The sequence below is a fragment of the Rhinichthys klamathensis genome, unplaced genomic scaffold, assembly GCF_029890125.1.
Source record: "Rhinichthys klamathensis goyatoka isolate OS25496 unplaced genomic scaffold, OSU_Roscu_1.1 h1tg000152l_1, whole genome shotgun sequence".
In the NCBI taxonomy this organism is placed as follows: Eukaryota; Metazoa; Chordata; class Actinopteri; order Cypriniformes; family Leuciscidae; genus Rhinichthys; species Rhinichthys klamathensis.
In genome coordinates, this window is record NW_026606687.1 from 1,373,171 (window position 1) to 1,385,225 (window position 12,055).

The 12,055-nt window shown below is 37.1% G+C and overlaps 2 protein-coding genes across 2 annotated transcripts; one reads left to right on the forward strand and one right to left on the reverse strand.

Annotated features, from left to right (window-relative positions):
* Positions 1-1,005: 1,005 nt before the first annotated feature.
* On the reverse strand, positions 1,006-4,825 carry pnrc2 (proline-rich nuclear receptor coactivator 2). Its single transcript, XM_056258530.1, has 3 exons — positions 4,655-4,825; positions 3,958-4,175; positions 1,006-3,748 (listed from the first exon to the last, which is right to left on the reverse strand). The coding sequence occupies exon 3, from the start codon at positions 3,725-3,727 to the stop codon at positions 3,260-3,262; it is 468 nt and encodes a 155-aa protein (XP_056114505.1). The 5' UTR covers positions 3,728-3,748; positions 3,958-4,175; positions 4,655-4,825; the 3' UTR covers positions 1,006-3,259.
* Positions 4,826-9,205: 4,380 nt separating this feature from the next.
* cnr2 (cannabinoid receptor 2) lies at positions 9,206-11,819 on the forward strand. Its single transcript, XM_056258526.1, has 2 exons — positions 9,206-9,475; positions 10,029-11,819. The coding sequence occupies exons 1-2, from the start codon at positions 9,301-9,303 to the stop codon at positions 11,105-11,107; spliced, it is 1,254 nt and encodes a 417-aa protein (XP_056114501.1). The 5' UTR covers positions 9,206-9,300; the 3' UTR covers positions 11,108-11,819.
* The last annotated feature ends 236 nt before the right edge of the window (positions 11,820-12,055 follow it).

Below are 12,055 nucleotides of genomic sequence, written 5' to 3' on the forward strand. Positions count from 1 at the left end.
TTATACTTTTTCTTAAATCATTTTTTTTGTGTTATTAGTGTTAATTCCATGTTGCTATCGGTGTTAATCGAATAGTACGCTAGAGGCTATAACCACAGAAAACGTAAGCAACAGTGAAACAACAGTGAAAACGTAAGCACGATAGTGCATCCAAATTTTACAATAGTGACATTCTCCGCCGTTGAGAACTAGTGTGAGATGTTCATGGTACAAACCAGTTTGCCTGTATCCTGAATTCTATGTTTGTTATAAGCTTAGTTTCAAACAAATACGTCTTTTTAAAACGAGCTCTGAAACTGTAAACAGTTTGCCAAATACCAGCCATTCATTTCCTGTTTTTCTGTAGCTGCGGTAAAATTACTCATTGTCAACCATAAACCTTTCATTTTGTCACGTACAATTATTTCATCATTTTTATGACTTCAATCTGTATTGACAGTCTATGACAGATATTTAGTCTGCCTGTTTTGTTATAGTGTAATAATTACACAAATAAAATAAGTTATCCCTATGCATTTTCAAATCTTTCCAAAGGATTCAAACGGACTGAAAGAACATTATCAACAGTTCGTTCTGTTAATGACTCGTCATAAACCACCGTAATAAAACCTTCCAAGTGTGTTCTGCGGTCTACGTGATCAGACTGAGCTTGCCTTTGAAACTCTGGGCCGAAGTCCAACAGAATTGTCAGTTGACCTACGTGCCCTCCTGCTTGAATTGGAAGTAGCGTTCGACATTAATTTTCGCAGAACACATATTTGTACATCACTAAAAATAAAATAGTATATATGTTCTCCTTTAAATGGAATTAATTATATTGTTCACTGTAGGGTTTAGGTGAAAAGTTTCTCTAAATGCAGAAAAAATAAAATGAAAAACTATGCCAAATATTAACAGCATTTAAAACTAACATCCATTATGTTTTTGTTTACATGTAAACTCAGACAACAGATAAAAAAAAAAAACATAACACACAAAGACCATATTGGGGGGGAAGGGAAGGGATTTTATTTTTTTAGACAACCAAATTAAACAATCGTTTAGTATACCAATTCGTACCAAAAGGGCTTTCAGTTTGCATTTCAAGTGACACTTACAAAGTTGGGATAAATTCAAAGCCAATTGTTCGGGACAGCCAAATTTAGGAAAAGGACTTTTACACATGCTATTAAAATAATTTACTTTTTACTTTAAAAGGTTAAAATGTAATCTGGCTTTTCTGGAGGTAAATGCAGCATCATTGGCATCAAACATTGGCCTGCGGAGGAAAGACCAATGACTTGATGCAAATGTAACACTACTTTATGGACTCTGGATAAAGGGCAAAATGTACCATTATAACCAAGCAAAAATTAAAACAAAATTACTATTTGCATAGGCAACTCAAAAACAACGTATAAAAGTCCCTTTCGATTTCAAAACAAATTTATTCCATCTTTTTTTTACTTGCACTTAAAGCTCGTTCTGCCCCTACATGGTGCATTTTACAAAATAAAAATATTATGTGCAAGATCACTGGCAACAAACTGCACAGTGCAGGGGGTTTGACGCACTATAGGCAAAATTTTCTCTTTTTTTCTTAACAAAATATTCTTCAGCATTTGAAAACAAGCCACGTCCTTAGCGTGACTTTTACATTCAGTGTTATTACTAAAAATACTTTATCTGCAGGTTTCAAACGTTCCTGCACAAATGTACAATATGCTACAACATTTTATACATTTCATTATTTACATGGCTCCATTACACACATCCAAAACTTATCAGCTTTGTTTTGTCATCTTTAAGATAGCTATTAATATCACGTTCTGCAAGAGAGGTAGTTTTTTTCCGCCACACGCATTACTAAGTGGGAAGGGGTGCTTCACATATCCACAGTTGAAAGAGCAACATTGTCTGAAACTTTTGAACACAAATGAACAGCAGTGCAAGAATAACAACAAGTGAGAAAGGGCAGTGTGTGTAAAATGCCGGCATCCTGCCTTTTTTTTTTTTAACAATGTAAACATGTCCACACTGGACTTGCGCCTCATTTCTCACTTCCCCCGTGCCATAATACACACATTTCATAACATAATGCTTATAATATCAAAACACATCACAGAGCAAACAAGGCTTTGAGACAAGACCAGAGAAAACATCTGTCCTATGGTCTCGCATCATAACCATCCTCCGCATATTTGCTCTGTGATCGTTCTAAAAGTACAGCAAAGTTTAAAAAATTAATTCCAAAAAATGATTTGTCAACCAAAACCTTGATATACGCTAATGCCTTACCCAATGATTTATGGCACTTGTAACCAGATCTGGTTAAGCTAAGGGGGATTCCAACAGAAAATTGCTGATTACGTAGCTTTGGTAGACATAAAAAAAAAAAAAAAAAAAAAAAAAAACACTTAGTTTTCTAAGCTATACCATAAGGGATGCAAAAAGTACAAGCTTAACGCTGCAATAGAGCTTGTGAACCTTAATGAATTTCAACACCTATAGTGCAATGCGCACAGCGCCATTAAAAAAGAAGTACAGGTGTTGAAAGCACAAGGTCCATTGTGCCACCTCATTAAGCTTGAGGCTAGTTAAATGACCTTTTCACTTAAGCTTGTCCCCCCTCCGTATTCTGTTCGCTTAGTTCTCCCTGCAGAACGACGTCAAGTGGCTTTTACTTCCCAAAAAGCAAAATAAAAAAAGATACCTGGAAATGCGGTACGCACTATAATGCTACAAATGCTGCTGTGCTTAGCACCAAGAGGTTTCCACCACTCCCTGCATGATTAAAACTCAAGCCGAGAGTGCGCATCAAACCTCAGCAAGCGAAAAACAGAACGCGAAATATTAGAAAGGAAATGGTGCGAGTTGTCTTGACATCTACTCCTAGGCCAGGTTGAGAAGAAAAAAAAAAACACTGTCAAAAACAGCCATCAAAAAAAGAACAAAACAAAACAGGAGCATAACAGAGCAATGAGTTATTAGGAGGACATCCAGTTCATCATTTGTCATGGCGTACAGCTCCGCTAAGGGTTCTCGACCACCCCTTAAGGCCTCAATGACGTAATAACTAGTGGAGCGGTTTTCTTTTAAAAAATTAGGTGACGGACATTTAGGAGAAACATCTGCCTGTCAAATGCTCATCACCTTATTAAGACGCAAATCTAAAAATAGCTGTAAAATATATTACGCAGCTGAAGCATTCAAGGGGAGGGCAAAGGTCAAAGCGGAGCCTTCATTCATATTGGCTTTAGAGAGCAGCAGTGAGACCTTGTTATGCCTGAACCTTCAGAAGGCTCTTTAACTGAAAGGTCATCATCTCACGATGGTCGCAAGCGCCGATGGGAAGAGACACCCAGTGGCTCGGGGGCTTAGGTAGAACACTTGGGGATGGGGGCTCACTGAACTTGGCTCCAGCATAGTTCTGACCACACTGAGCTGACAAAAGTTTGTTCAGGTGGGACATGGTCCCCTCCCAATTCTGATCATATGGTGTGGCAAAACGAACAGCAGCATTCTTCATGTCTACAGACGCGGCCTGCCGCGCCTCAGGAGACCAAGAATAGCTGGTGCCCTTCTCACCCCTGCGATGGCTGAGGTGATGGGGCACCCCTAAGGCTCCTGAGGAGGCGGAATGCACCACTCCATTCTGGTCTCGACTTCTCTGCTTGCCTCTGCCAATTGGGTGGCTCTTCTTGGGCGCTGGGCGATCTGGAATGTTGTATCTCTCACCACCTCCCATACTGCTTTAACTGGATGTCACCTAAGGTTAAAAAAGTAAACCTTGTTTAAACAATGGGAAATAGATGTGCCTTTTAAAGTACAATGTTAAAGTGTGCAAACTGGTTTAAAAACAAGCTTAAAATAATTGCCAAATGTCCCGTGTTGCTGGCTGGCAATAACAAAGGGCTACGTGCAGCGCGAGACAGCCAGCGCGTCCCCGCCCATCCCCCACTAGCTTCCTCTGCTTACCTCACTGTTGTAGAAAAGTTGAGTGCTTGGTTTTCTTCACTTTTTAATTTCTCTTCACCGATCGGGCTCCAGGTCCTCGAAGTAGTTGATCTACTTCTCGCTGCACGTCTAGGTCCAGCAAGATCTGAGGTTTTCATGTGCCAATGAGCGTTGTTTTGTCGTGTAACCGAGTTGAACATGAATTCACCTCGGCGCACGGTGCTCTAGAAGCCGTGAATCTAACAAAAGAAACACGATTTGTTTAATATTAAGTACTAAAATCTTTCCCAAATATAACAGCAGACAACATTCATTTTCTCACGAATATAAAATCTCACTAAACCATTTTTTTGTGTAAACGTGTAAATAACCAGTCTAAAATTAGGTTAGGGTCAAACATAAGACAACCTTTCATATAATTCATCGTTTAAAAATCGAAATCTTTAATATTTTGAAGATGTGGTGTTATATAAACATCTAATCTCCCTCTTATGTTCAAAATCAGTCGTTGTCGACGAAAAAACACACATTTCGAAATCGCAAATAAATACTATAATTTTGTTAATTTGCAAATACTTGAGCTTTAAATGATAAAAAAAATAAAGGTATTAGGTCATGTTTTCTGGCACCATACCAAAACAAAAGACTCTTGAACGCAACATGGCGTCAATACCGTCGACGACTCCCTATGTCTTTAACTCAGTAAAAAACAACTTACCGACTTCCTCAGGCTTTGATGAAAAAGCCCTTCGTCTTCCCGTGGTCTAGTCTGCTAGCTGTAGCTGTTAATGGAGAAAATATTTCCCGATATGTGAATCTTCATAACAATCCGAGGCAACAACGGAATGGTATTATTCTCCTCCAGTTTGTCTCCGTCTAACAACAAAATGGATCCTCAACAAAGCATAAGTACTTCAGGCGTGTATTATTCTGGCCAATCAGGGAGAAGCACTGTCGACGTGTGACCAATAGGAGCGAGGAACACGCCTGTTGCCATCCTTCCTGCGTCATTGCATGTTTGTGGTGGGGACTGGGGAATTTTGGTTTTTCCGAGTTACTGTAATAACTCGAAGCTATATAAAACGTCACATGAGTTTCTTCCGGTTAGTTTCATCCATACAGTCTATGGTTTCATCTCAAAATGCAAACAATTAATTTATGTCCATGGCATATCTTCGAAAAACACATATGGGCACAAGCACAACACAGAAGTGTCTACGCTTTATGTAAAATCACGTGAACAATGAAACGGTGTTTTAATTCTTTATATATCCAATTTACTTAGCCTATACAAGAGAGAACTTTTTTGAGGAAATTTTTTTAACACAAGCCAAAAATACTTTACTTTCAGACACTTAATGTTGTGGAAATTATCAGACGAGAACAGAATTTTGAGTTGTCCAATTTTGAATTCAGGATGTTAAAATGCATACTATATTAATAACCTAATAAAATAGACACTTATATAGCAGGCATTACCATGATCATAGGGAAAGTGTGAGTGGGATACAGGAAATAGGCCTTAGTCTTGAAAACCAAGTAGAAACATGGCATCCTTTAAGAAGTAGCCTATGACACACCACTTGCTGGCTGCATGTGACAACAGGTAGATACAAACCTGTGAAGTGGTGTCTACTGCCAATGACAATAGGAGGGAGAATGTTTGAAAAGCAACATACAAAGGTGTTATTTTGGGGGTGTAGCCTAGTATCTTCATAAATCAATGAATGGAATTAGAGGGGGCATATGGGCCATTTGGTGTTCTTGAACCAAAATGTCTACTTAGATTGTTCATGGTGGTGCTATAACTGAGAATGTTCAACAGCTGTTAGAAGTTATATAAACATTTAATTTAGGCCAGATTTAGACATTCTTTGTAGTTGTATTTCCAACATTATTCTCAGGAAGTAAATTGATGTTTCATCAGAACAGTTCAAAATTAAGCTAATCGGAGTCAAACAGAATTTAAACTGTAGGCTTATTCAATATTGTCTAATTGCACAATAACTAAATGCACATGGCTTGCTGATCAAAACTGATGATTCTCTGTGAATTTGTCACTCTTCACAACTTCTAAACATCCTTTCATGAGCCAAAATTAGTCAGACATCCCATATGTTTTCTGTTCACATGTTACACGATGCTACAAAATAAATGTAGGTACAATGTGCATATTCTTTTTCTGTGTGCTACAGTATTAACTTTCCCATGTAAACTTTTACCTAATGTTGAAATGTGTATCTAAAAAGCTTGTATTCAGACAAAACTGACAGTCAGTGTCAAAAAGTATAGGCCCTAAGTATAACAAACATTTGCAGGGTTGACTGCCATGGAGTAAAAAAACATCTTAACATTTTGACCATAAGCTATGGCTCATAATGACAGAAATGTTTCATTTTGGTGGCATTGGCCAATTACTGACACAATAACTAGGTGAAGAATGAATTAAATGGTTTGGGTGAGTTACCACATTGACATGATGATGTGCCATAAAACAGATTGCAACATAATATAGACAATTGCACTTATAGTTTAGAGAATGCTAAGGCTTATTAAATAAATGAGCCAAATCGATTAAGAAAAACTGTAATTTGTAAAAACTTTTACTGAAGTGGTGGTGGTTCTAAACATGTGAAAGTTTTCAATTCTCATTTAAAATCCCCTCATCTGTAGATCCTGCTTATCCCTCAAGCAAACCTGTTGCATAATACAGCACTTGTTTGCCTGTTCAATCAAAACCCATATTTGGTGACGGAAGTGCACACCCACTGGATGCAACCTTGGTTTACAGCTTTCCAGGGGGCTTGGCCTCAGTTTGAATCCTATGTTTGGAAAGTAGGTTGGGTCGGAGGCTCTTATTGGTAACACCATTTGAGAAGAGGTCAAATGACCAACTATGGGGAGAAACAGATGTACACAAGAAACAAAACAATACTTTTATGGCACACAAAAAGATAAATCGTGTATAGATAGAACAGAAGAAAGAAACTCATACAGGTTTGGAACAACATAAGGTTGAGTAAATGATGACCGAATTTTCCTTTTTTGGGTGAACTATCCCTTTAAGTACATAAAAGATCCACAAGCGCCACCTGTTGATTAAAAATAAAGCTACACTCAATATTTAATAGTTAAAGGGATAGCTTTTCGCCCATGATTTACTAAACCTCAAGTCATAGGTGTATATATTTATTTTTCCGCGGGTATATCTATATTCGATTACACTAGCCCATGGACATCAACATATTTCTTCCTTTATTCATTAGTTAATTTATTTATTACTGGTAGGGGAGCTTAAAATGAGAAACGCTCAAAAACATTTTGCGTTGTTATTCCTCACAACATGTGCCTCTAAACTTAAAGCCTTTCAGAATAAGCATTTACAGAAATGAAAATGCATAAAAATTGGAACAGTGAGACGTAACCGACATTTTTTCTCCACCATCTGCTGGCAAGATAAGGGTAAATTACAAATTAAATTATTGTGAAATAGGTCAGCAACAACATGAGGAAGCTGTGGTAAAAGTGAATTGTTTCAGCATCTATTACGCGCTTTTCATCTTGTGGTGATGAGACACAAAAAGCTTCCTCTTTGGATACTTTGTGGATCTTAGAGAGTAACGGCTTTGGTACTTTCCATCTGTTGCTTTTCTTTGCTCAGTAAGGTGTCATGGTCACTTTAGTCTCTGTAACCTGCATCTCTGCTCATATATGATAAATACATCACAGTTCATTACAGCTGTCTGGAAGGATACCGATATCTTGGTTCTCTCTTTCTCTCGTTGGGGGTGTGGCTGTGGCATATGATTTCGTGTTGTAATCAGAGGCAAACTGCAGAAAGACCAGAAAAACAATAACTGGATTCAATACACTACCAACAGAAAAACACAAAGGTAAGAACCAGTTCATTTGATCAATGTGTAGGCTATGCCAAAATCCTGTGTGAACTGAAACAACTCTAATGGGTAAAAGGAACAGCAGTTTTTTTCTTGCCCTTATTTGTAAGACATATGTAAATTGTTATTAATTCACTCAAAAATGAAAATTTTGTCATCATTTATTTACTGACCCTTAAGTTGTTCCAAACCTGTATGAGTTTCTCTCTTCTGTTAAAAACAAAAGAAGATATTTTAAAGAATGTTGGTAATATCTTATTTTGTGTTCAGCAGAAGAAAGAAACTCATACAGGTTTGGAACAACTTGAGGGTCAGTAAGTAATGGCAAATTTTAAATTTTGGGGTCTATCCCTTTAAGATCTTCTTACATTTCACTTGTGTGAGAGTGTGAAAGCTTTAACCCGAGGATGTGTTTTTTTGTTTTTTAACCTCAGGATGTGTTTGTGACTTCTACATTTTATTGCCAACAGTTTATGTTGACTCAGTGTTTAAGTTTTCAGATGTCTTTCATATGGTGATTTGTACAGTCCTTTGTCTTATTTTGGTCAGTTCAAATCAATAGCGTTTTTTACAATAAAGCACTTTTACAGAAATGAGAAAACTAAAGAAGATAAATAAAAATAAAAATCATTTAACCCCCAGTGTGCCACCAAAAGTGAAAGTGGCTATAAAACATTCACTAAAAACTTAAAAACACACACTAAAAACTTACAAGAATATTTAAGTAGTCTAAATGAGGAAGACATTTTGGGAGGAACAAAGACTCTGCGGGAAAGCCCTTCTATTAGAGCTAACATGAGAAGGGGCTTTAACCGGAACATTATCTGACATTTCTAGAAATTTTAAGAACAGTGAAGACAAAAAGAGATGGCATGGAGCTAATGCGCCTTGCGATGAAAATGTGGGAGGATAAAGAAGAAAAATATATTAGTGCCTCTTGTAAGGAAAGGATGAATAAGGTGACCGTGGAAGGAGGGAACAATGAAATGGGAGCAGACTATTTAAATTGACTATTTACCTAACTAAACAGATTAGTTTTCATTGTATAGTTAAACCATGTGTCTGCTTTCTGGACTTTGCTTGTAAGGCTATATTCCAAAGCATGTGAGCCACATAGAAAAATACTCTATCTTCTCTAGTGGATACTAGTGAAAATATGGTTGGTTATGGTTCATTAACATGTGAATCAAACAATAACACTGATAGTTTTGCTTCATTTGTCCATCCTTCGCTTGTAATAAACCTGCGTGGTCCTTTGGCCAGCAGAGGGCAATATGTAACTCTCTAATCTATTGAACAGCTTTAGGTCACCGTGTGGTTTAGGCATGTGGGACAGGCTGATTATTTCACATTAAATATAACATCACTTCTCTTTCAAATCTAAGGCATTCAGCCTGAATAATGTCGTTTTATTTATAGAATGCATTAGCCTAATAAAAATGTTGCTTGGAGACATGTTTGACTTTAAATGAGTGTTTTATCCCTCTTAATCATGTCAGACTCCAAAAATCAAAGTTTCATGATTCATCGTTTACTTTTAATAGATCAATTCTGTCCTGGGGAAATGGAGAGTGAATTGGAACAAGATCAAGAAGCTACCACTGTGCTTTATTTAAATGAAAGTACAAACATTTCAACCACAGGTATAGTTTCTCATTCAGATTTTCTATGGTCTATCTGTGATCATGACATGTCTTTCCAAGTTGTGGTGTGATAATTTTACTAGTAATTTTTAAGGATTTTTTTTAATTAATTAATTTGAGGTCAGTAAAATACTTTTACATTTTTACAAAAACAGTTCTATTTCAAATAAATTCAGAAAATAAATAAATGAACAACCGCATCATGGCTTCCACAAAATTATTAAGCAGCACAACTGTTTTCAACGTTGATAATGTTTCTTGAGCACCAAATCAGCTGAAGTATCATGTGACATGGAAGACTGGAGTAATGGCTGCTGAAAATTCAGCTTTATCATCATAGAAATAAATTACATCTTAAATAGATAAAAAATAAAAAATAATTATTTTAAATATTTCACAATATTACTGTAAACACTTGGTGAGCATAAGATACCCATCATAAAAAAAATATTTGAACGTATTTAAAAGTATTCTTAATGAAATATTTGTTTAAAATGTTTAAATATTAATCATATTAATTATTTTGAATAATTTCGTTCCTGAATTGTTGCAGATTCGAGCTTGTGCAACAGCCTGCAGTGCTACATGGTCCTGAGCACACCAGAGAAGAAAGCTATTGGCTCAATTTGCTTTCTAGCTGGTCCTGTGACTTTCCTGGAGAACATTTTGGTCCTGGTGGTCATTGCAAGCTCCGCCACTCTGCGCAGACGCCCATCATACCTGTTCATCAGCAGCTTGGCACTGGCTGACACTTTTGCCAGCTGTTTCTTCACCATCAGTTTTCTAGATTTCCATCTATATAGTAAAGACGACGGCGCTAATATCTATCTGTTCAAGCTGGGTGGCGTCACAATGGCCTTCACGGGCTCTGTGGGAAGTCTATTGCTGACAGCACTGGACCGTTATCTCTGCATCTACCAGGCTTCCAATTACAAGGTGCTATTGACTTGCACAAGGGCCAAGCTCGCTATAGTATTATTATGGTGTGTAACGATTATAATTTCATTCCTTCCTCTGATGGGTTGGAGGTGCACAACCTGGTTGGATCCTCCGTGTTCCCGTCTTTTCCCCTATGTGGATCATCACTACCTGGCCTGCTGGACGGGCCTGCAACTGGTGGTGCTCTTCCTTATCACAGTGGCTAATGCCCTCATCCTGTTAAAAGCAAACCGGCACGAATCAGCTATGAGTGGACCAAAGTGTGGAAGGTCGAGCGTAAAAGGACAGGCTCGAATGCGAATGGACATTCAGCTCGCACGTACCTTCAGTCTGATCCTCCTAATCCTCGCGGTTTGTTGGCTGCCTGTCCTGTCCTTTATGATGGTGGATGTCATGGTGACCCTTACGAATAAACAACAGCGAATGTTCGCTTTCTGTAGCACGCTTTGCTTGGTGAACTCGTGTGTAAACCCGCTCCTATACGCTCTACGCTGTCGAGAGCTAAGGGGAGAACTGTTAGCACTGTTCAAATGTTGCATGGCATGCAGGGAACATACTTTGGGAAACGCATATAGCATAAGAAATGAAAATAGTTCCGGCAAAAAGAGCAAGGATCAGGCAGTGAGTAATAGTAATCCAGATACTATTTCCGAGAGTGTAGACAACCAGCAAAACAGCATACAAATTTCATAAAGTTTTATTTATTTATAAAATATTTTGTTCATTATTTTTATCCATTTTGCTGGTCAGAAGCTGAAATATTCCACAAAATGTAGTTCTTTTTCATCATAGTAGGCCTTGCAGTTACATTGTTTTGTGATAAGAATTTGCAGGATATCATGTAAAGTGTGGAAAATATGAAAGGAAGAAGTTGGCATACTTATAAGAACTTTAACATGAGCAAAACATGCTTATAAATTAAAAGAACATACAAGGTCAGTGTGTAGTAAGGTGGCTATTGTGATCAGCTTTTGATATATAATACTGTTTATTCTTTCTACAGGAGTGCAATTATCTACTTAAGTACTCAGAACAGGCAAATCACTTGCTATTTTGTCCCAAACATAAAAGATGCCAATATAAACAGTATATAGATTACACTGTGAAACAAAATACCTTCAGCATTATTGATGACTACAGGCAAAAACTTCGCCTCCCTTTTGGATCGATTGTACAATATGCTTTGTAGCACTACATTCTGTAATTTGTCTGCCTTGGCTGTATGTATACTATATCACAATGATAAATGTTATGATACACTAAGTGCATTATTATATGTTGCTTTGGTAAGAAAGAGTCTGCTAATAGAGCAAAATCCAATGTAATTAGTGTAATCTTATATTGACTTTTAAGGTCTTTTGCATAATTGTATGTTCAATAAAATACTGTATGCCATAACTATAAATTACTGTTACATTGTTTAAGAAACCATACTTACACTTCAATCTGACCAATTCCTTTACTGATACATCATTAAAAACACATTTTCCTGAATATTATTAACCCTCTTGATGATACAGCACAGTTTGAGGATCTTTTGAAATTATTATATACTCAATTAGGCCTACATTATTAGCTTCCAATATGTTTTACATTTTAAAGTTTTTTCATTGGATTAAGTCAAAATTGACAAATGTTGGG